This window comes from Ranitomeya imitator, chromosome 1 (genome assembly GCF_032444005.1).
Source record: "Ranitomeya imitator isolate aRanImi1 chromosome 1, aRanImi1.pri, whole genome shotgun sequence".
Lineage (NCBI taxonomy): Eukaryota > Metazoa > Chordata > Amphibia > Anura > Dendrobatidae > Ranitomeya > Ranitomeya imitator.
The window spans coordinates 566,398,689-566,423,246 of record NC_091282.1 but is presented as its reverse complement, the minus strand read 5'-3'; the positions used below and the strand labels follow the sequence as shown (position 1 = coordinate 566,423,246).

Genomic DNA, 24,558 nt, shown 5'->3' with positions numbered 1-24,558 from the left:
AATATGATTTACTGATGAAAATATTCTCTCCATTACTTGTTCCATAAAAATGACTACTGGGGCTCACTACACAGAAAATACAAATTATTTGAAAAAAAACAAAAAAACCCTAATAATATTTGTAAGATGTTTGGTAGGTCTCAAACAAGAGGAGATACAAAGGCCTGGTTGGGATGGGCACATGGGGCAATAGTACAGAGAATCACTCCGTCTACCATGCTTTGTACAAACCCGGCATTTTTTTAGGGGATACTTTTGGGTGGGAGTGGCAGGGACAGGGCAAAGAAAATGGCACTCCGCAAGTCTCCGGACATCCTTAGACTCAAAGGCTTCCTCCTGTGCCATCGAGTCAAATATGAGACACTCAACAATTTTCTCCTGGAACTGGAGGAAAGTGAGCGCTCCTTGTGATTTTTTTTGTACAGGACAAAATTGATGTAGGCAGCAATTTAGATTAGGTATATTGCTACCTTTTTTATACCAGGCCCTGGTCTTACACTTCACCAGGTATGGTTCCAGCACCTGGTCTGACAGGTCAATACCACCCATGAATTTATTGTAATCTGTGACACAGATTGGTTTCTATCTGTCATTGGTGGGGCCCCTATCTCTGACTATCACATCCATATCCGCATGCAATGTGGTCAGCATGTAGACGTCCTTCCCGTCATTCCACTTCACTGCAAGAAGTTGGTCGCTTGGCAGTGAGAATGACACCCCTACAAACGTCTAGACACCAATTGTGACAGAATCCCCACTCGTTTTTTCCTGCCTGTCCCACAGGCCCCTGTATTTGCAGCGTGGAGAGATTTGCATGGGGGATACTGGTATAATAATTGTCTGTGTACACGTGGTACCCTTGAAGAAAAGGCATCCTTAACTCCCAGACAATTTTACCTGGGATGGCAATTGTCTGGGGGGTTATTTAGCAGACCATACCTTCATATATTAGGAAAGTTGATGTGTAGCCGGACGTGCTCAATCTTTTTGTAGAGCTTGATGCCATATTTAGCTCGCTTGGAGGGGATGAATTGGCGGAATGACAAACGGCACTTGAAACTCAAAGGACTCGTCGACTGCCATATTTTACTCTGAGGTAAATAAATTTAGAATTGAATGTTGTATGAGGCAAATTAGTGGTCTCAATTTGTTTAGGTGATCATAGTTGGGGTCAGTTCTTGAAGGGGGCATGGGAATTGTCAATAAAATGGAGGAATCTCACTATAACCTAGGGTGTCAGAGACCGCCAGGCAAGCGCTCACCAGAACGGTCCCAGCTGCGGCAGACAGGAGTCACACAGATGGTCCAGGACGGACTGTGGCTCCCAAACAGTCCAGAAACAGAGAGAGCAGTGATGGCAATGCAGCAGTGTAGGCAGATAAACAAGACAGGAGGGGACAATGCTGAGACAGGACCTGCGACACGGACCGCGGGGCAAGGGGGGGCCTAGCACAAGGCTGCCGGAGAAGACAGCGGATCTCAGCGGAGACCACCGGGCTTTGGGAAAAAAGTAAACACGGGACAGCAGGGAAGAACGGGGCACTGGAAAAGAGTAGTCAGGACAGACCAGGGTCAGAAATGCAGGGATGGGCAAGGAAGTACCATGGGAGCAGACTAATAGCAAACACCTAGAACAAAGTCAGAAACTGGATGGGCAGATAATCAGTACCGAATCGTAAGACAAAATCACAACAGGGGACAAACCAGGTCAAGACCAAACAGACAGAACAGAGCACAGGCACACAGGGGTCGACGTACTCAGCCGAGGGCAAAAGTATAACCGACAAAGCATGAACCCACAAAGAGGCTATACAAAGCCTCCCTGAAACGAAAGGGAGGCTACTAAAATTAACCCTAGAGTCTCCAGACCTAAGCAAACCATGACACTGGGACATGACAGCTGCAATTACATGGGTATTGTGGACAGATTTTGTTGCCGGTAGGAGAGAAGTGTGTGTGTGTTTTTTTACCAATCCAATGTTCAAGGTAAGGTCCAAGTTTTTTTATTTCGGGGACATATCTGTTAGGTGTCAAGTTCAAACCGCTGCACAGGGGGAATCTCCAACCAAGTCCGCTACGGTCTCCTATTCTCCTCCAGCCGCAGTGGAATCTGCTCAGCAGAGACATCGATCGTTGCACCATTATTTGGGTAGTCACCGGCCATTGTTCCAAAATGGTGCACTTGGTGCCTCTTCCACGGCTACCTTCTGCACGGGTTTTAGTGGCGTTGTTTATTAAGCACGTTTTCCGCCTACACAGTATGCCAGACAGAATTGTCAGTGACCGCAGTCGCCAGTATCCGCGGGTTCCTGTGCCCATGCCCGTGTCTTCCGCCGACTCCAGGGTGGCAGACTGGGCTGTGGAGGCACGTGACATTTGAGACCGCAGGCAGGATGCCATCCGTGCCTCCAAGGAGAGAATGAGGGTCTCCGCCGACGCACATCGGCGCCCTGGCGCCCCGCTCCGACCTTTGCTCCTGGGGACTTAGTGTGGCTCTCCGCCCATAATATCAGGCTGCGAGTTGAGTTCACTAAGTTTGCGCCTCGCTACTTAGGCCCCTTCAAGGTCCTGGAACAATTTGACCCTGTGGTCTACCATCTGGCCCTTCCTTCACGCCTAGGTATCACCACCACCTTTCATGTGTCCCTCTTAAAACCCGTTCATATGTCCCGGTTTTCCAAGTCATCTGCAGGGACATCGGGCTCATCCACGGATGATTACGAGGTAAACGCAATCATGGGGTGTAAGGTGGTACATGGCAAAAAATTCTATTTGGTGGATTGGAAGGGTTATTACCCAGAGGACAGGTCCTAGCAGCCTGTTGAGCACATTCGGGCTCCGCAGCTCATTGCTGTCTTCGAGCGTGGTGAGGCCCAAGGAGGGGGGCCATGTTAAGGTGTCTAGTTCCCGCCGCTGCACAGGGGGAATCTCGAACCATGTCCGCTGCGGTCTTACATTCTCCTCCAGCTGCAGTGGAACCTGCTCAGTAGAGACGTCAATCCCAGCGTCTGGCTCAAGCTGATACTGTGCGCTTGGTTACTGCTGCCTTTCCCGGCTCAGTCTTTGTAGCCAGCACTGTTCAGCGGCCACTCGGCCATGCACCAGTATAAAACCTAAATTATGTGTGTGAGCTTATATGATTGTTTCTGGTGAATGCTCCTTAATGATCCCTTTCCCTCCGATTGTTGCTTGGGCATTAAGGTGAGTGGAGCTAAGATACAGCGCCAGTCAGTGGCTAAGCCTTCGCTACACACTAGGTTAGCGTCAGTAGCGGCGTACTCAAGTGCGACGCTACGCGCACTCTGTGCGCTATTGCTTTCCGTTAGCGGCTCGCAGTCTCGTCCACATAAATGATCTTAGCACAATACCTTTGTCAGAGTAGGGTGGGAATTCCTGCTTGAACCCAGCATCTGCCACCAGGCGCCCTCAGGCGCGGGCTCAAAAGCCAGAGTGACAGAGCGGGTTCAACCACCAATGTAGTGGGGGTGAGCGTTAGGGATCCCACTAGATCCTACTCTGCTGCACTCTGTGTCAGCTAAGAGGGTACAGCGTTTTATTGTGCTCTGCGGCTATGAAGTAACTGAGTGACGTTACCCCCTGTGTACTTTGGTGTAATACCGCCATATAGTGCCACCATTACCAAGCAGCAGGTGACATTTCTGCACGGTGAACTCCGGGCTGCGAACGCACCTTATTCCTTATTATTATTTGTTGCGTTCCTCTAGCCCTAACAATATCTGGGGATCCAGTAATAGGAATGAAAGGCAATGGGTTTTTGAGAGCTATAGTGTCGGGCATATACCGTATATACTCGAGTATAAGCCGAGATTTTCAGCCCAAATTTTTGGGCTGAAAGTGCCCCTCTCGGCTTATACTCGAGTCACGGTAGCGGTGGGGTCGGCGGGTGAGGGGGTGAGGGTGCTGAGGTATACTTACCTAGTCCCAGCGATCCTCGCGCTGTCCCTGCCGTCCCACGGTGTTCTGTGCTGCAGCTTCTTCCCCTCTTCAGCGGTCACGTGGGACCGCTCATTACAGAAATGAATAGGCGGCTCCACCTCCCATAGGGGTGAAGCCGCCTATTCATTTCTCTAATCAGCGGTGCCGGTGACCGCTGACAGGAAGAGGCTGCAGCACAGAAGACGGGGAGGAAGGCGGGGAGCGCCAGGATCGCTAGGACTAGGTAAGTATGGCATATTTACCTGTCCACGTTCCAGCCGCCGGGCGTCGCTCCATCTTCCCGGCGCCTCCATCTTCCCGGCGTCTGCGCTCTGACTGTTCAGGCAGAGGGCGCGATGACGCATATAGTGTGCGCGGCGCCCTCTGCCTGATCAGTCAGAGCAGAGACGCCGGGAAGATGGAGGCGCCGGGACCGGACGCCGGGAGCTGCAATCAAGAGAGGTGAGTATGTGTTTTGTTCTTTTTTTTATTGCAGCAGCAGCACAGATTTATGTGGAGCATCTATGGCGTAGTATGAACGGTGCAGAGCAATATATGGGGCATCTGTGCAGCATCTATGGGGCAATATGAACGGTGCAGAGCACTGTATGGGGCATCTGTGCAGCATCTATGGGGCAATTTGAACGGTGCAGAGCACTGTATGGGGCATCTGTGCAGCATCTATGGGGCAATATGAACGGTGCAGAGCACTGTATGGGGCATCTGTGCAGCATCTATGGGGCAATATGAATGGTGCAGAGCACTGTATGGGGCATCTGTGCAGCATCTATGGGGCAATTTGAACGGTGCAGAGCACTGTATGGGGCATCTGTGCAGCATCTATGGGGCAATATGAACGGTGCAGAGCACTGTATGGGGCACAGATATTGGGCAAAAATGAACGGTGCAGAGCATATATGGGGCACAGATATGGGGCAATATGAACGGTGCAGAGCACTATATGGCACAGCTATGGGGAAATAATGATCTATTTTTATTTTTGAAATTCACCGGTAAATGCTGCATTTCCACCCTAGGCTTATACTCGAGTCAATAAGTTTTCCCAGTTTTTTGTGGCAAAATTAGGGGGGTCGGCTTATACTCGGGTCGGCTTATACTCGAGTATATACGGTAAATTGTTTTGGTGGGCAATCAATGCTCGGACTTCTGAGGTAACGAAAATTTGGAGAGGGATAAAATTGATGACATTAATTTTATTCCAGGGGCTGCTAAAAATAAAAATAAAGGGGGGAATTTGAGGGGAAAATAATCTGTCGTGATAACAGTGATAGGGGCACTGTGGTACTTGCTCCTACCTCTGAAGGTTCAGCAGTGACGAACGACTCCACTACCATGGAGCTGTGCGATCCCGAGGAGGAAGAGTCGTCATCACGCTCTGAAAATTGCTCTACTTCAGAGGCAGATTCAGTTTTGCTGCCGGAGCAAAGCAGGCTGTGAACTTGCGCAGCGCTGAATGTTCTGCGAGACATTGCTTTATTCACCTATCAAAAAACTAAACCTAATCAAACACTACTAGCCCTAAACATAATCTAACACTAGTATTTTTTTTACTTTTGAAAAAACTGCCTAACCCTAATAAGCCTAAATCTAATAAACCTAACTACAAAAAATTTAATAGTCATAGCCAGCAGCCAATCAGAAAATTGCCAGCGGTTGCCGGGTGATCATCGATCTGGTACGGTGGGGGGCTCGGGGGACCAAATTTCTCTCTTCTTTGCTATGTTAGATCATATCAGAGGAATGAGAAATTAATTTTCATTTGAACTTTTTTGTTACTATGTGATTGCCGATATTCATCGATCACATGACAGGGGACTGCAAAAATGGGCCCTGATTATGCTCATGAGCTCCTGGCTGCTCCTTAGGGCTCAGTCTCACTTGCACGAGACTCGGTTGAGTCTCGCACGGCAATACCCGGCACTGCACCTGGCACAGAGGAGCGGAGCCTGAGTGCCAGGCAGCAGCGCCGGGTATTGCCGTGCGGGACTCATCCGAGTCTCACGTAAGTGAGTATGAGCCCTTAGGGCGACGCTGGTTGGACGCTATACCCTTATTTCGCAACGTCATTAAGAAGCGGTGCTGAGGAATAAGGCCCCTTATCTGCTGCCGTTAATTAAAAGGCATATCGGTGGTCATTAAGGGGTTAAACAAAAATGTTAGTTATTTATATTGATCAGTTTATCAATAAACTTTCATAGGAAATTAGACAAGTTCAGAAATGTTAATATAAATATAAAAAGGGAAAAACAACAGCACTGACAAACTGATTAATATCCTTAGCCGCTGGAATCAAACAGCCAGGTGCAAAGGCTGTGGTATATATAGACAAAAAATGCTATAAAGAAACTGATGCCGCGCTTAGGATATATAACTGCCAAATAAGATCTCCTACCGGTGCGTCTGCTAAACGCCCAAAATATATAAATAAATGAATAAATACATGTGCCCTAGTAGATCTGTGCAATGAGCAGGTGTACTACAGTCATGGACAAAAATTTAGAGAATGAGACAAATATTAATTTTTCCAAAGTCTACTGCTTCAGTTTTTCTAATGGCAATTTGCATATACTCCTGAATGTCAGAGTGATCAGCTTAACAGCAATTACTGTACTTGCAAAGTCAATATTTGCCCAGATAATGAACTTTAACCCCCAAAACACATTTCAACATCATTGCAGTCCTGCCTTAAAAGGAGAAGCTAACATCGTTTTAGTGATTGATCCATTAACACAGGTGTGGGTGTTGATGAGGACAGGGCTGGCGATCAATCAGTCATGATTAAGTAAGAATGACATCACTGGACACTTTAAAAGGAGGCTGGTGCTTGGTATCATTGTTTCTCTTCAGTTAACCATGGTTATCTGTAAAGAAACATTATTGCACTGCACAAAAATAGCCTAACAGGGAAGAGTATCGCAGCTACAAAGATTGCACCTCAGTCAACAATTTATCGCATCATCAAGAACTTCAAGGAGAGAGCTTCCATTGTTGTCAAAAAGGCTCCAGGACGCCCAAGAAAGACCAGCAAGAGCCAGGACCGTATGTTAAAACTGTTTCAGCTGTGGGATCGGACTACCAGCAGTGCCGAGCTTGCTCAGGAATGGCAGCAGGCTGGTGTGAGTACTTCTGCACGCACTGTGAGGCGGAGACTCTTTAAGCAAGGCCTGGTTTCAAGGAGGGCAGCAAAGAAGCCACTTCTCTCCAGAAAAAACATCAGGGACCGACTGATATTCTGCAAAAGGTACAGGGAGTGGACTGCTGAGGACTGGGGCAAAGTCATTTTCTCTGAATCCCCTTTTTGATTGTTTGGGACATCTTGAAAACAGCTTATTCGGAGAAGAAGAGGTGAGCGCTACCACCAGTCTTGTCACATGCCAACTGTAAAGCATCCTGAAACCATTCATGTGTGGGGTTGCTTCTCAGCCAAGGGAATCGGCTCACTCACAGTCTTGCCTAAAAACACAGCCATGAATAAAGAATGGTACCAAAATGTCCTCCAAAACCAACTTCTCCCAACCGTCCAAGAGCAGTTTGGCGCCCAACAATGCCTTTTCCAGCATGATGGAGCACCTTGCCATAAAGCAAAGGTGATAACTAAATGGCTCATGGAACAAAACAGAGATTTTGGGTCCATGGCCTGGAAACTCCCCAGATCTTAATCCCATTGAGAACTTGTGGTCAATCATCAAGATACGGGTGGACAAACAAAAACCAACACATTCTGGCAAAATGCAAGCAGTGATTATGCAAGAATGGACTGCTATCAGTCAGGATTTGGTCCAGAAGTTGATTGAGAGCATGCCAGGGAGAATTGCAGAGGCCTTGAAGAAGAAGGTTCAACACTGGAAATATTGACTTGCTGCATTAACTCATTCTAACTGTCAATATAACCTATTGGTACTCATAATATGATTGCAATTATATTTCTGTATGTGATATAAACATCAGACAAACACTAATAAAACCAGAGGGCAGCAGATCATGTGAAAATATAATTTTGGTGTCATTCTCAAAAATTTTGGCCATGACTGTACGTATGTGAGCACAATGTCTATCACCAATAACTACTGGTTCAGATTTAACTCACCAATTTGCCATGGAGTGGTCGATGCACAGGGATATCGGATGCGTGGGTCGCCCGTCAGGATTGTAAGACTGCGGTCTCAATGAGTGAGTGCTGGGCACAGGGGTGGGCAGGAGGCAGCCGCAGCCAGGCGGGATAACGATCTATCAGCATGGAAACCAGGAACGCCCCGGCCGGTGGCATCCCTGGATGCAGCAAAAAAGATGGCCGACGAGAACGCCTAGCGTGTGACGTCACAGAGGCTACGGGGCCGCGCTAGGTACCGACGCGTTTCGAAGGAACTCAGTCCTTCTTCACCAGGGTTACCGCTTCCTAGAAAGACCCAGCTATGTAAATGTGTGTGTGTATGCCACCCATCCTCCCTCACCCTGTACCACACCTGTCAGCCTAATTAATCCCTTATAAACCACTATACTGCTGGAACTGATCTTGCATGCTATACACTAAAAATCTGTCGTATTCATCATACTGGGCTATAGTTATTTTGGGCGTTTAGCAGAAGCACCGATAGGAGATCTTATTTGGCAGTTATATATCCTAAGCGCTGCATCAGTTTCTTTACAGCATTAACCCCTTCATGACCCAGCCTATTTTGTCCTTAATGACCTGGCCGTTTTTTGCAATTCTGACCAGTGTCCCTTTATGAGGTAATAACTCGGGAATGCTTCAAAGGATCCTAACGGTTCTGAGACTGTTTTTTTTGTGACATATTGGGCTTCATGTTAGTGGTAAATTTAGGTCAATAATTTTTGCGTTTATTTGTGAAAAAAATGGAAATTTGGCTAAAATATTGAACATTTCCCTTTATGTAATGTGAGTTATCTGGACATACCAGTGTGCATATGTATGTATAATTTTGTGTAACTTGTGCCAGTTGTCTACCTTTTTTCTGTGTCTGTTACCCCTCACCTGTTGCCTATTTAGGCTTTTTTTATGGCCATTTATGGTCTTTTTTTTATATCAATAAAGTGGATTTTATTATCAATGTGTGGTGCCTCTTTTAGTAGGTGGATAGCTACCGGTAAATGTCAAAAGTAAAAATAGATACCAATAAAAGTAAAATTAATTGAGACATCAGTAGGTTAAGTGTTTTTGAATATCAATATTGAATCAGAAGCACCATATAATGCTCCATACAGTTTGATGGGCTCCATAAGATGCTCCATATTAAAATATGCCCCATATAATGCTGCACAAATGTTGATTATGACCCCATAAGATGCTCCATACAGACATTTGCCCAATATAATGCTGCACAAATGTGGATTATAACTGCCCCATATAATGCTGCACATGGCCACATAAGATGCTCCATACATATATTTGCCCCATATAATGCTGCACATGGCCCCATAAGATGTTCCATACAGATAACTGCCCTATATAATGCTGCACATGGCCACACAAGATGCTCCATACAGACATTTGCCCCCATATAATGCTGCACATGGCCACATAAGATGCCCCATACAGATATTTGCCCCCATATCATGCTGCACATGGCCACATAAGATGCCCCATACAGATATTTGCCCCCATATCATGCTGCACATGGCCACATAAGATGCCCCATGCAGATATTTGCCCCCATATCATGCTGCACATGGTCACATAAGATGCCCCATGCAGATATTTGCCCCCATATCATGCTGCACATGGCCACATAAGATGCCCCATACAGATATTTGCCCCATATCATGCTGCACATGGCCACATAAGATGCTCCATACAGATATTTGCCCCATATCATGCTGCACATGGCCACATAAGATGCCCCATACAGATATTTGCCCCCATATAATGCTGCACATGGCCACATAAGATGCCCCATACAGATATTTGCCCCCATATAATGCTGCACATGGCCACATAAGATGCTCCATACAGATATTTGCCCCATATGCTGTTGCTGCGATTAAAAAAATAAAAAAATTACATACTCACCTCTTAGGCCCCCGGCACTTGCTATACTCATCTTTCCCGTTCCACCGCTGACCGCCGCTGTGTCTTCCCATCCTCTGCGCCGACGTTCAGGAAGAGGGCGGCGCGCACTAATATAGTCACCGCGCCGTCTGACCTGAGTGTCACTGCGGAAGACACAGCGGCGCCGACGGTGGCACGAGGAGCAGGTGAGTATCGTGCAGTGCTCCCCATCACACTTACCTGTTCCTGGCGCCGTCGCTGCAGGTCTGTTCCCTGGCGCCGCATTTTCTTCCTGTAGTGAGCGGTCACCGTTACCACTCATTACAGTAATGAATATGCAGCTCCACCTCTATGGGAGGTGGAGCCTCATATTCATTACTGTAATGAGCGGTACCATGTGACCGCTCACTACAGGAAGAAGCTGCAGCGCTGGGGAAGCAGGGACCGCGCTAGGAGTAGGTAAGTATAATTAGATAGCCCCCGCTCCCCCTCCCCTGCCGACCCCTGGGTATGACTCGAGTATAAGCTGAGGGGGGGGGGACTTTCAGCCCAAAAAAGTGGGCTGAAAATCTCGGATTATACTCGAGTATAAACAGTAAATATATTTTATGTTCTAATATAAGATTCCTATTTATCAATCAGTGATACAGTGATGTTACCATTTTATCACAGGAAATGTGGTATTTCTACTTACTGACATTTTATGTTTCCTCAGCTATGGGATAAAATGCGCTTATTCCCCATTAGCTCTGCTGTAATGTTTTTCAACTGGAACTATCTTCTATATTTTATCTCAAATCAGACCCTAAATTGTAGAAAATGTTAAACACATTGTAATAAATATAACAAAACAAAATGTGGTTTTATTGTACATTTTTTTGGGGTGAGGAGATTTTTTTTCTAATGTGACCATCAGTGTAGGGCTGAAATCACAGATGCATACTTTGCTACAGATATTTATATGTTTTTTGCGCCAAACACAGGAACTGGTAAATAAGAGAGAAGTTTTAGTATTTGTTATTATTTCTAATAATCGTTAAACAGCACCAACATATTTTGAGGCACTCTACAATTCAGAGGATTCATGTACAAACAAAGCTTACAATCTAAGATGGTGATGGCTGATGCAGCTATGTTTTATACCACTAAGATATCCTCCCCGGATTTATCACCGGCTAGTCCTCCACTGCCCCAGTCTCTGTTGATTGGCTCGAGCGGTGATGTCAGTGAGCTTAATGGCTCCTCCAAAGTAGACAGTGTGAGCAGCTGAGCTCAGTGACTGACTGCACCGCTCTCAATCTGAACTCACGGCTGCAGACTGGGGCAGCTGTGGAAAGAGGATAACCATTTTAACGTCTTTTTTATCTCCTCTGTGCGTAAAACAGATCAGAAGAACAAAAGAAAAGTTATAAGACGTTAAAAGGGGTTTTATTTGCTTTGGACCAACTACTGGTTGTGGCATAAAAACTGTTTCTTCTGTCATTCCCTGATTTCTGGGGAAGGCAGCTGCTTAAAGAAACTAAAAAATGTAACAGTTTGTACTGAAGATACCGGTATCTAAAAGGTTGTTTTGGGCGCAAGAAGCTGGGACCCCCCACATTCCTGACAATGAGGCTCTAAATGGAGTGGAGGTTGAGCAGGGGTACCTCAACTATGTGTATACTCAACCTCCAATCCATTCAAACAGAGCCATTAGTTATCAGGATCAATAGGGGTCCCAGTAGTTGGACCCTCCAGCGATCAGGAAGTTATGCATATAATGTATTGCACAGATTAGAAATATATTACACACAGTGTTTGTTAAATATAATTTTTCTTCCCGGTATTAGATCATCAGCCATATCAATATGTTTGATTATTAGCCTTAATTGAACTGCTGCAGTCACTAGTATTATCAATAGATGTGTTTATAGATGGACGGGATATAGATTTGACTCACCCACCTCCAACATGTTCAGTAAGAATGAACTGAGAGGGAATAGTATGTACTGTACTGATAGTAGTGTAATGCGATTCATTTACTGTCTGAATAATCACTCATTAATGGAAAATCTTGGCAGTTATTCCAAGGAATATCAGCTCCCTGTAATACCTCGCTTTTTGTGCTGAATGATTTGTGCCCAGCTGAAGGCTTCCTCCCCATTGTGACAGCACAGGGTGTCCTCAGCAGTGCACTCTTGCAGGCATGGAATGCCACCAGCCGGGGCGATTTCCACACAAGTGTTACCATACTATTTTTCCTAGTTTTATATTTCAAAGTGTTTACAGAAACCTTATGCAATAAAAACTACAAAAGTATATTAACCCCTTTACCCCCAAAGGTGGTTTGCGCATTAATGGAAGGGCCAAATTTTACAATTCTGACCACTGTCACTTTATGAGGTTACAATGCTGGAAAGCTTGTTTTCTCGTGACATATTGTACTTCATGATAGTGGTAACATTTCTTCAATATGACTTGCCTTTATTGGTAAAAAAAAGGACATTTGACGAAAATTTTGCAATTTTCAAACTGTGAATTTTCATGCTTTTAAACCACATTGATATGTCACACAAAATAGTTAATAAATACCATTTCCTACATGTCTACTTTACATCAGCACAATTTTGGAAACAATTTTTTTTTGTTACGAAGTTATAAGGGTTAAAAGTTGACCAGCGATTTCTCATTTTTTCAACAAAATTTACAAACCCATTTTTTTAGGGACCATACCACATTTGAAGTGACTTTGAGGGGTCTATATGGCTGAAAGTGCCCAAAAGTGACAACATTCTATAAACTGCACCCCTCAAGGTGCGCAAAACCACATTCAAGAAGTTTATTAACCCTTCAGGTGCTTCACAGGAATTTTTGGAAAGTGGGAAGAAAAGAAATGAACATTTAACTTTTTCACAAAAAAATTACTTCAGATCCAATTTTTTTTTATTTTGACAACATTTGTTTAATTTCTCTTGAGCATGCCGATACTCCATGGGAGAGAAAACCACTATTTGGGTGCACAGCAGGGCTCGGAAGGCACAGAGCGCCATTTGACTTTTTGAATGCAAACTTCCCTGGAATAATTAGCGGATGCTATGTCACGTTTGGAGAGCACCTCAAGTGCCTAAACAGTGGAAACCATTCACAAATACACCAATTTGAAAGCTAGACCCCTCAAGGAACTGATCTAGATGTGTGGTGAGCAAATTGAACCCTCAGGTGCTTCACAGAAGTTTATAATGTTGAGCCGTAAAAATAAAAAATCTAATTTTCCCCACATATATGTTTTTAGCCCTAAATGTTGCAGTTTCATAAGGGTAACAGGAAAAATTCTATCATACGATTTGTCGTGCAATTCCTCCAGAGTACGCTGACACCCCATATGTAGGGAAATACTACTTTGAGGCACAGTGCAAAGCTCAGAAGGGAAGAGACGCCATATTGGAGTTCAGGTTTTGTTGGGATGGTTTGAGGGTGCCATGTCACATTGGCAGAGCCCCTGAGGTGCAAGGACAACAGAAAACTCCACCAGTGTATTCATCTAGGGGTGCAGTGATCATATTAACATCACATGTGCCTCACAGAATTTTTTACCACTGAGCGGTGAAGAATAATAAGTTACATATCTACCACTAAAATGTTGTTTTAGCCTCAAGTTTTTAATTTTCCTAAGGGATAATAGGAAATTTTGTTTACAACAAACTGAGGTCCATTTTTTCCTGAGTGTGACAATACCCTACATGTAATCAGGAAATATTTTTCAGGCACAGTGCTATGCTCAGAAGGCAAGGAGCGCCAGATTATACCGTTATGGTTTGCAGGTGCCATGACCCACTGGGAGAGCCCATGAGTTGCCAGAACAGCAGAACCCCCCATAAGTGACCCTATTTTAAGAGCTACACCTCTTAATGAATTCATCTAGGGGTGCAGTGATCATATTGACACCATGGATATGTCACAGAATTTTATACCATAGGGAAGTGAAGACCAAATAACATTTTTACCATCAAAAGTAGGGTCATAGCTGTGGTGTGTCTGTGGCCAGAATTTTCACTAAAATAAGCTAACATGAGATCTTGTTTCATGTGGCAGCGTTTCATACACTGTGTTCCAAATTATTATGCAAATTGGATTTAAGTGTCAAAGATTTAATTGTTTTGTTTTTCAAATAAACTTATGATGGCATTGTGTCTCAGAGCTCAATGGATCACTGAAATCAATCTTAAACACATGTGACAATTAGTTTTCCAGTTGATTCTAAATAAAGGAAAACTACTTAAAAATGATGTTCCACATTATTAAGCGGGCCACAGGTTTCAAGCAATATGGGAAAAAAAAGTCTCTCTCTCCTGCCGAAAAGCGTTAAATAGTGCAATGCCTTGGACAAGGTATGAAAACATTACATATTTCATGAAAACTTAAGAGTGATCATCATACTGTGAAGAGATTTGTGACTGAAACAGAGAAAAGACAGGGTTCATGCAGATAAAGGCATAATGAGGAAGGTTTCTGCCAGACAAATTCATTGGATTAAGGGAGCAGCTGCCAAAATAGCATTAGCTGCTGGTGCCTCTGAAGTACCTCGAAACCTCAAGGTGTAGGATCCTTCAAAGGCTTGCTGTGGTGCATAAACCTACTATTCGGCCACCTCTAAACAGTGTTCACAAGCAGAAACAGTTGCAGTGGGCCCAGACATACATGAAGACTAATTTTCAAACAGTCTTGTTTACTGATGAGTGTCGAGCAACCCTGGATGGTGCAGATAGATGAAGTAGTGGATGGTTGGTGGATGGCCACCATGTCCCAACAAGGCTGCTATGTCAGCAAGGAGGTGGAGGAGTCATGTTTTTGTCGGAATCATGGGGAAACAGCTGGTAGGGCCCTCTAAGGTTCCTGAAGGTGTGAAAATGACCACTGCAAAGTATATGGGGTTTCTGACTGACAACTTTATTCCACGGTCTAAAAAGCAGAAACGTGCCTTCAGGAGCAAAATCATCTTCATGCATGACAATGCACCATCTCATGCTGCAAAGAATACCTCTGAATCATTGGCTGCTATGGGCATAAAAGGAGATAAACTCATGGTGTGGTCACCATCTTCCACTGACCTCAACCCTATAGAGAACTTTTGGAGTATCATCAAGCAAAAGATCTATGAGGGTGGGAGGCAATTCACATCAAAACAGCAGCTCTGGGAGGCTATTCTGACTTCATGCAAAGAAATACAAGCAGAAACTCGCCAAAAACCCACAAGTTCGATGGATCCAAGAATTGTGAAGGTGATATCAAAGTAGGGCTCCTATGTTAACATGTAACTTGGTCTGTTAGGATGTTTTGGAGTTAGCTTTTTTTGTACAGTGAATGTGACCTCCCAATGCTGCAAATTCCACAAATGAGCATTTTCACTTCTTTAAAACATATCAAATGTTTAGAAATTCTACTGTGCATTTGGAACAGTGCATTTTGAGTTTTTATTCATCTTGGAGATTATACTGTTATCATTGGGAGGTTTCTTCAATAAAATTCAATGTATAATCTAACGGGTGATGACTTTTATTAGACTGACTGTCATTTGCACCAACCATTTAGGAAAATCCGAGAAAAATGTAATTTGCGTAATAATTTGGAACATGGTGTATATGCATATAAGCACTTTATTTTTTGATCCTTATGTACAGTACATACACTTTTTCCTTGATTATAATCACTTTGCTTTGGAGGATTGCATTCCTTGACATTTGGGCACTTCACACTTTATTATTTATAGGAAATAGTTCCTCCATTAATGCACTTTTTGTGATAGATTTTTTTTCATATTATACCTTGTTGCTGCTAAGATTCTTTCTGCTGCTGACAGTCCACACCCTGCTACCTCCTTTTGTTATTTTAAATTATTTTAAAACTTTAATAAAATATTGAATTTTATTATATTTATGCCTATGCCTCTATATCCCCTTTAACATTTCCTAAGTGGGATTTTGTTTATTATGATATATGAGGCTGTTTCATAATTATAGATGGATTTCTGATCTATAAAAATTGAGGCACAATGCCAAGCTCAGAAGGGAAGAGGCACCATATTTTAGTTCAGGTTTTGCTGGAATGGTTTGAGGGTGTCACATTGGCAGAGTCCCTGAGGAGCCAGAACAACAGAACCCCCTATATGTGAACTCACTTTACAGACTACACTCCCTTATGAATTCAACTAGTGGTGCCGCGATCATGTTGACACCACACGTGCCTCATAGAATTTTATACCATTGGGCAGTGAAGAAAGAATAATTACATTTTTACCCCTAAAATGTTTTAGCCTCAATTTTTTTATTTTTATGAGGGCTAATAGGAAAACATGGACCTCTCAGTTTTTTGTGCAATTTCTCTTGAGTGCACTCATGCCTTATGTGTAATCTTGAACTACTTTTGAGGCACAGTGCATAACTCAGAAGGTAAGGAGCTCCGTAATTTAGTGAAGATTTTACAGTTATTGTTTGAGGGTGCCATGATCCACTGGGAGAGTGGACTTTGGAAAAGAAACTCTACAAAAGTGATACCATTTTGGAAACTACATCCCTCAAGCATTTAAACAAAGGGGTATAGTTAGGATTTGAACCCAGATACAACATAGAATTTGATAGCATTAGGTAGTCATTAGTGTTGAGTGCAATTGGTCACTTCTTGAGTTTTCATCGGATGCTCGGGTACGCACCGAATAACACAGGTGCTTAAGTGACATGCTTGAGTCCCGACCCGCATGTTTTGCGGCTTTTAGATACCCGAAAAATACATGCAGGGATTGCAAGTGTATGGCCAGAGGTACACTAGCATGTCACATCCGATGTGATCCGCTAATGACACTCGGCTCCAGCTCTGCTGTGATTGTGAGGGTCAGTGCTCTATGCTCCAATCCTTTTACATGAGAGGATCACAGCACAACTGCAGAGGAGACAGAAAAATTAATTTCTCCATCTCCTCCATTGCTGGCGTCCGTGGGAATCACAATGCATTCGGGCGATATCAGAGTGCAGTCCGATGTTTCACATGCACCCATAGACTTATATAGGTGCATGGGATCAGATTCTCAGATGCAATTGCAGCTTGCTGTGATTGTTTTCACATGCCAAATTGCCATGAGAAAATAATTGCAGATGTGAGCTGCTCCATATGTTAACATTCGGCCGAGCGCAATCCGAATTTTTATCAGATTGCACTAGTCTGATTACATCTCAAGTGGAAGTGAGCCCTAAGGCAGGCAATCCCCACATGTTTTTTGGCTGTCTAACAGCTGCAAAACATGTGGGGCAGAGATCCTAGCATGTTACTCGAGCACCCGCAATAGTTAGTACGTACCCGAGCACCCTGATGCAAACTCGAGTGGCGAGCACTCACACTCAACAATAGTCGTCACCTCATTCTCGCTTTTTTTTTTTTTTTTTTTTTACTTTTGAAAAAATCCTAACCCTTAGCCCAATCCTAACCCTAATGGCAAAGCATGAAAGAAATAAACATTATAAAGTAAAAATGCAATCTGACTGAAGGGGATGGCATAACTAATTATTAGCTTTGGTCACTGATTGGGTCTATCCCAGTGATCAAAAGGAACCAATAAGGAAAAATACCTGCTGTTGCAGAGGGCCGGGGGAGGGGCTTGGGGACATCAATTCTCTCTCCTCTGTATATCACGTCATAAGGGGAAAAAAATATTCTAATAGCTGCACATTATTATTTTTTTTTACGTAATCGCTGCTATTCATTGAAAAATGGTGATCAGGGACAGGAAAATCATTCCCTGATCATGTTCTCCAGGGTTTCAGCTCCCCCCAGTAGCCGATAGTTTTTCGGACTCTGGGGGGAGCTAAATCCTTATTTCCAATCTTAGGAACATTATTGAACAAATCATAACATTTGTCTACATTATCTACCCTGAGGCTTACATCAATTTATAAAGGGTCCTCCTTTCTCAGAGAAGTTTATTTTCACTGGAATTTCTAAGTGCTTGTCTCATATAGGCATGGCAGAAATATAGTATAGGCATATGTTTATTGAGACATATTTTGCATAAAGATCTGAAAATTGTGAAGTCCGTGGCTTAGTGGTTAACACTGCAGCGCTGGGGTCCTGGGTTCAAATCCCACCAATCCTCCCACACTCCAAAAGATACACTGATAGAGAAATTAGATTGTGAGCCCCGATGGGGACAGTGATATAAGAAATGCATAATAAATAAGTACATGCTAGATGACTTACTGTCAGCCTTGAGTCCGGCAAGAAGTAGGAGATGGCTTATTATGCAAACCAATATGACCATGCTGGGGTTCCGCATGATCCCTCAATTTGTCAGCCTTGTCAGTGCACTTAATATCCTGGATTCAAACTAGCATCGGAAACTGCAAAAAGACAAAGGCAAAAAGAGATTTCATATTAATTCTTCTAAAAATCAAGACATCACTCATGCAGTACTTTTTTCTTTCTTTATTTTCCGATTTCAGGTGGAACTGTTGTTCTTTTATTTCTGTGTGTATGTCACCTTTTCACAGGATTAGAAAAGATGTTTTGTAACACTACAATAACAAACTTACTCCATATATTCCCCGGGTTAAATTTACTTTCGCATGAGAGGAGTTACAGTGCTTGGAGGAGTTATTTGGGCCTGAAGAACACCTATGAGAGGGGAAATAGAGATATCCACTTCAAAGTGTAAAAATCAGGAACTGTATACACTTATACCATCAAAGGTCAGGTAAGATGGAGTGGTAGAATAGTACTGTAGGTGTAAAGTGAGCTTATGAATATGGAGCAGTGCAGAAAGGCAAGGAAATTACAGAAATTGCAGAAAACTATTAAGGCAGCCACCCGAAACCACAGTAGCAAAGAAGCAATCCGCTATATGGCGAGTAGAGGAATGAAACTAGGGCTGCAGGTTCTTACTGCTATGCTAAGGAAAACAGGACGGCTCTGACAGCCATTCCTGCACAATCCTTGTACATGACATAGCTTACCGAGGTACAGTTGGGTTGAGGAACAAACCATGTAAAAAGTGACAGCAGATGAGAAATTGACATTTTTCTCAAATACATTTTCTGTCATTAACAAATCAGAAGATAACACTCAGTATTAACACAGGTTTTATTTTCATTATACCCTGGTGACCACAAGTCGGTGGCATTTTCTTTGCTGGGAGGTCGCAGCTGTGAGGGGGAGCCAATGGTGTACAGTCATTTGAAAGGCAAAGTGGAGACGGATGGAGCAAGATTTGGCCAGTTTGTCGTTTTGTCAACTTGTTGGGCAATAGAGCATAATGGGACAATAGATGGTAGGATCAAGAATCACCAATTTTTCGCAAATATTCACCAAAATAAAATCTAAAGCATGATGAATAATACAACAATGCATGCCGGAGAGAAGCGGGTCATCAAAATAGAAAACAGGTGAAAATGTTTATCATCTCGCACCAATTGTCTGAACATTACATCATAATGAATATTTGACATCTAATAAGAGGTCTCATTGTTTTATCTAGCCCACCTTAAGGTGAACCCGTCAGCAGGATTGTGCACAGTATCCTACAGACAGTGTCAGGTCGGCGCCGTTATACTGATTACAGTGATACCTGGGTGATGAAATCCGTCTTGTGGTTGTTGTTTAATCTTTATTTTCAGTTGTGAGTTAATGATATGCTCATGCCCCAGGGCGGGCATGGACGGGGGTCTTCATGTGGTGCTCTGCTTACATATTCATCTGTATGACTTCTGACAGGGCAATGATCCCTCACTGACCTGTCCCCTATTTTACATAAGGCATATAATATTGTAGGGTAAAAAAAATAAGTTACATCCAGCAAAATGGCGCCTGTGCTGTACCATGATACAATGCCTAATATGCCTATAGACATTTATGCTTTAGTTTTATGCTATCGTGGGGGAAAAAAATAAAAAAATATATACATCAAAATGGCAGTGGTGCCTGCACAGTAGCATCTATCGCGTTTTGCTGGAGAAAAAAAATGGCTCCATCAAAATGGTGTCGCAATGCCTGCACAGTGGCATCTATTACCAATAGATGCTACTGAACAGGCGCCGCCATTTTGATGTAGATAATTTTTTCATTTCCCCCCACGATAGTATAGGACTAAAGCATAAATGCATATTAGGCATGTAGCATGCTACAGTGCAGGCACCATTTTGCTGGATGTAATTCTTTCTTTGTAACCCCACAATATTAAATGCATAATGCAAAATCGGGGGCAGTTCACTAAGGGATCAGTGACCTGTCAGAAGCCATACAGATTAATACCTAAGCAGAGCACCACATGAAGACCCACCACAGGCCGCCCCGGGGCACGAGCATATCATTAACTCACAACTGAAAATACAAATTAAACAACAACCACAAGACGGATTTCATCACCCAGGTATCACTGTAAGGCTACGTTCACATTAGCGTTGTGCGCCGCTGTGTCGGCGACGCACAACGCACGCAAAAACGCACCAAAACGCGCACAAAAAACGCTGCGTTTTGCGACGCATGCGTCGTTTTTTGTCCAAATTTGGGCGCAAGAAAAATGCAACTTGTTGCGTTTTCTTGGTCCGACGCTTGCGGCAAAAAAGATGCATGCGTCGCACAACGCAACAAACAAAAACGCATGCGTCCCCCATGTTAAATATAGGGGCGCATGACGCATGTGTCGCCGCTGCGTTGCCCGACGCAAACCCGACGCAAACTAGCATAACGCTAGTGTGAACGTTACCTAATCAGTATAACGGCGCCGACCTGACACTGTCTGTAGGTTACTGAGCACAATCCTGCTGACAGGTTCACTTTAAAGATGAGAATTTTTCTAAAGCCTTAATCTGCAAAAGAAAGAATCAGCTGCCTGTAAAGGGTAAATCTGTCTCTCACTGCATACTGTACACAGCCAGGATTTAGCTCAGATGCTTCTCCAAGAATCCATCATATACATCTACATCCAGCATGAAGTGAGACAGCCGCACACATCTCCCCCGTGTTTACATGCTGAACTCTCCCATTAGGATCTACACTAGCTCAAAAGCAGGAACTCTCATAGAGCTGTCAAAGCGGTGAGAGTAAGAGCCCAAATCACGCTAACTTCGGGCTCTCTTTCTCACAGGACCAGAGCTATTATAATTACTGAACGTTTAAAATGTTTTTCAGTTTTCATAGTTACATGCATTTTGAAAATATTTTATATTTTGGTCTCCTTTTACTAGATGGTGTTCTCCAGGAGGGGATAGTTCTCTAAGAGTGGGGTAGGAATAGCCTCAAATAAATGTAAATATTGTGTAATTTAGCAAACACAAAAGAGTCCCAACCGGCACGTTGCACTCAGACTAACGGACACCAGTTCCGAAAGTGCGTTGCTATTTATATGTATGTATAAATGATAGTCTCTACCATTTGAATGCCAAGGTACTATAATTCAGTAACTAAAGCCTTGAGGTATGAGCCTGCGATAGCCGCATTAAGACAGGTTTTGTGGCAATAAATTATAGACCCAGAGATTTGGCCTTCTTAAATCATTTATTACTGTTCTTCTGCAAAAGTCAGAGTTTGGGTACAACTCCGGATGATGCGCCATTAAATTAGTTGAGAAAACAGGAATACATGCTGAACATTCTTTTGCGTTTATAGTTTGAGTTAACAACAAAAACAGAGGTCCTGAAGATTTAAGCAAGTTAAATATATTTTTATATCCACTTACAAAACCAGCAGTTTTTTACCTTTATTGCTAATTATACTTTTGATAACTTTAATTACTGTACTAGGTAATTTCTTTATCCACTGCCAGAACTTAGTAGTTTGCGATGCAACAGGACTGGTTGATCATCTAAGTCAACTGGGGGTCCACCTAAATATCCTCAGATATTATATTTGAGAGTAAAGAATCATGTCAGATTTCAACATGGACCCTGCCAGAGGTCCATGGCAGCAGCCCCTTCTATTTTGGAGTAAACCTGCACATATCTGAGCATTTGTTTGGTGAAAAGTTGAGTGATAACATCATCATCCAAACAAGCATTCAACAGTCAACTATTGCATTTAGTCAGCCACCAATTGTGCAAATTCTCCCACTTAAAAAGATGAGAGAGGCCTGTAATTTACATCATAGGTAGAACACAACTATGAGAGTCAAAATGAGAAAACAAATCCAGAAAATCACATTGTCTGATTTGGCAAGATTTATTTTGCAAATTACGGTGGAAAATAAGTTTTTGGTCATTAACAAAAGTTCTTCTCAATATTTTGTTATATATCCTTTGTTGTCAATGACAGAGGTCAAATGTTTTCTCTAATCTTTTTAAGTGGGAGAACTTTCACAATTTGTGGCTGACTAAATACTTTTTTCCCCACTGTATATATACAGGTGCATCTCACAAAATTAGAATATCATCAAAAAGTTAATTTATTGCAGTTCTTCAAAAGAAAAATTGAAACTCATATTATATATAGTCATTACAAACAGAGTGATCTATTTCAAGTGTTTATTTCTGTTAATGTTGATGATTATGGCTAACAGCCAATGAAAACCCGAAAGTCATTATCTCAGTAAATTAGAATAATTTATAACACCAGCTTGAAAAAATTATTTTAAAATCTGAAATGTTGGCCTATTGAAATGTATGTTCAGTAAATGCACTCAATACTTGGTCGAGGCTCCTTTTGCAGCAATTACTGCATCAATGTGGCGTGGCATGGAGGTGATCAGCCTGTGGCACTGCTGAGGTGTTATGGAAGCCCAGGTTGCTTTGATAGCAGTCTTAATCTCATCTGCATTGTTGGGTCAGGTATCCCTCATCTTCCTCTGGTAAATACCCCACAGATTCTCTATGGGGTTAAAGTCAGAAGAGTTTGGTGGCCAATCAAGCACAGTGATACTGTTGTTTTTAAACCAGGAATTGGTACTTTTGGCAGTGTGGACAGGTGTCAAGTCCTGCTGGGGAATGAAATTTCCATCTCCAAAATGCTTGTCAGCAGAGGAAAGCATGAAGTGCTCTAAAATTTCCTGGTAGACGGCTGCGCTGACTTTGGTCTTGATAAAACACAGTGGACCTACACCAGCAGATGAGATTTCACACTATTGGAAGGAGAAAACACAATTTTGTGGTAAAAATATATATATACAGTGGGTACGGAAAGTATTCAGACCCCCTCTTTGTTTCATTGAAGCGATTTGGTAAATTCTAAAAAGTTAATTTGTTTTCTCATTAATGTACACTCTGCACCCCATCTTAACTGAGAAAAACAGAAATGTGGAAAATTTTGAAAATGTATTAAAAAAGAAAAAACAAAATATCACATGGTCATAAGTATCCAGACCCTTTGATCAGACACTCATATTTAAGATACATGCTGTCCATTTCCTTGTGATCTTTCGTGAGATTGTTCTGCTCCTTCATTGGAGTCCAGCTGTGTTTAATTAAAATGATGGGACTTGATTTGGAAAGGTACACATCTGCCTATGTAAGACCTGAAAGCAAATAGTGCATGTCAGACCAAATGAGAATCATGAGTTCAAAGGAACTGGTCAAGGACCTCAGAGACAGAATTGTGGCAAGGCACAGATCTGGTCAAGGTTACAAAAGAAGTTCTGCAGTACTCTAGGTTCCTAAGAGCACAGTGTCCTCCATAATCCTTAAATGGAAGAAGTTTGGGACCACCAGAAGTCTTCCAAGACCTGGTGAGAGAGGTAAAGAAGAATCCCAAGATCACTGTGGCTGAGCTCCAGAGATGCAGTGGGGGAAATGGGAGAAAGTTCCACAAAGTCAACTATCACTGCAGCCCTCCACCAGTCGAGCCTTTATGGCAGAGTGGCCCGACGGAAGCCTCTCCTCAGTGCAAGACATATGAAAGCATGCATAGAGTTTGCTAAAAACACATGAAGGACTCCCAGACTATGAGAAATAAGATTCTCTGGACTGATGAGATGAAGATAGACCTTTTGGTGATAATTCTAAGTGGTATGTGTGGAAAAAAGACAGGCACTGCTCATCACCTGCCCAATACAATCACAACAGTGAAACATGGTGGTGACAGCATCATGCTATGGGGGTGTTTTTCAGCTGCAGGGACAGGACGACTGGTTGCCATTGAAGGAAACATGAATGCGGCCAAGTACAGAGATATCCTGGATGAAAACCTCTTCCAGAGTGATATGGACCTCAGACTTGGCCGAAGGTTCACCTTACAACAAGACAATGACCCTAAGCACACAGCTAAAATAACAAAGGAGTGGCTTCAGAACAACTCTGACCATTCTTGACTGGCCCAGTGCCCTGACTTAAACAGTCATTTTCAGGTCTCTCTAGTGATGTTCAATCTCTAGAGAGACCTGAAAATGACTGTCCACTAACATTCACCCTCCGTCCTGACGGAACTAGAGAGGGTCTGCAAGGAAGAATGGCAGAGAATCCCCAAATCCAGGTGTGAAAAACTTGTTGCATCATTCCCAAGAAGACTCATGGCTGCACTAGCTCAAAAGGGTACTTCTACTCAATACTGAGCAAAGGGTCTTAATACTTATGACTGTGATATTTGGGTTTTTCTTTTATAATAAATTTGCAAAAATTTCTAGAGGTCTGTGTTTTTTTCAGTCAAGATGG

The 24,558-nt window shown here is 43.0% G+C and overlaps 1 protein-coding gene across 7 annotated transcripts in view; it reads right to left on the bottom strand.

The window, feature by feature from the left end:
- Nucleotides 1–24,558, bottom strand: part of PTPRS (protein tyrosine phosphatase receptor type S) — a 715,207-nt gene that overhangs the window by 506,000 nt on the left and 184,649 nt on the right. For all 7 annotated transcript variants that reach the window (XM_069767783.1, XM_069767788.1, XM_069767782.1 and 4 more), the window contains exon 2: nt 18,188–18,327. In XM_069767783.1, the coding sequence (XP_069623884.1) occupies nt 18,188–18,263 (76 nt within the window). In that variant the 5' untranslated portion in view covers nt 18,264–18,327. The remainder of the gene's footprint in view (nt 1–18,187; nt 18,328–24,558) is intronic.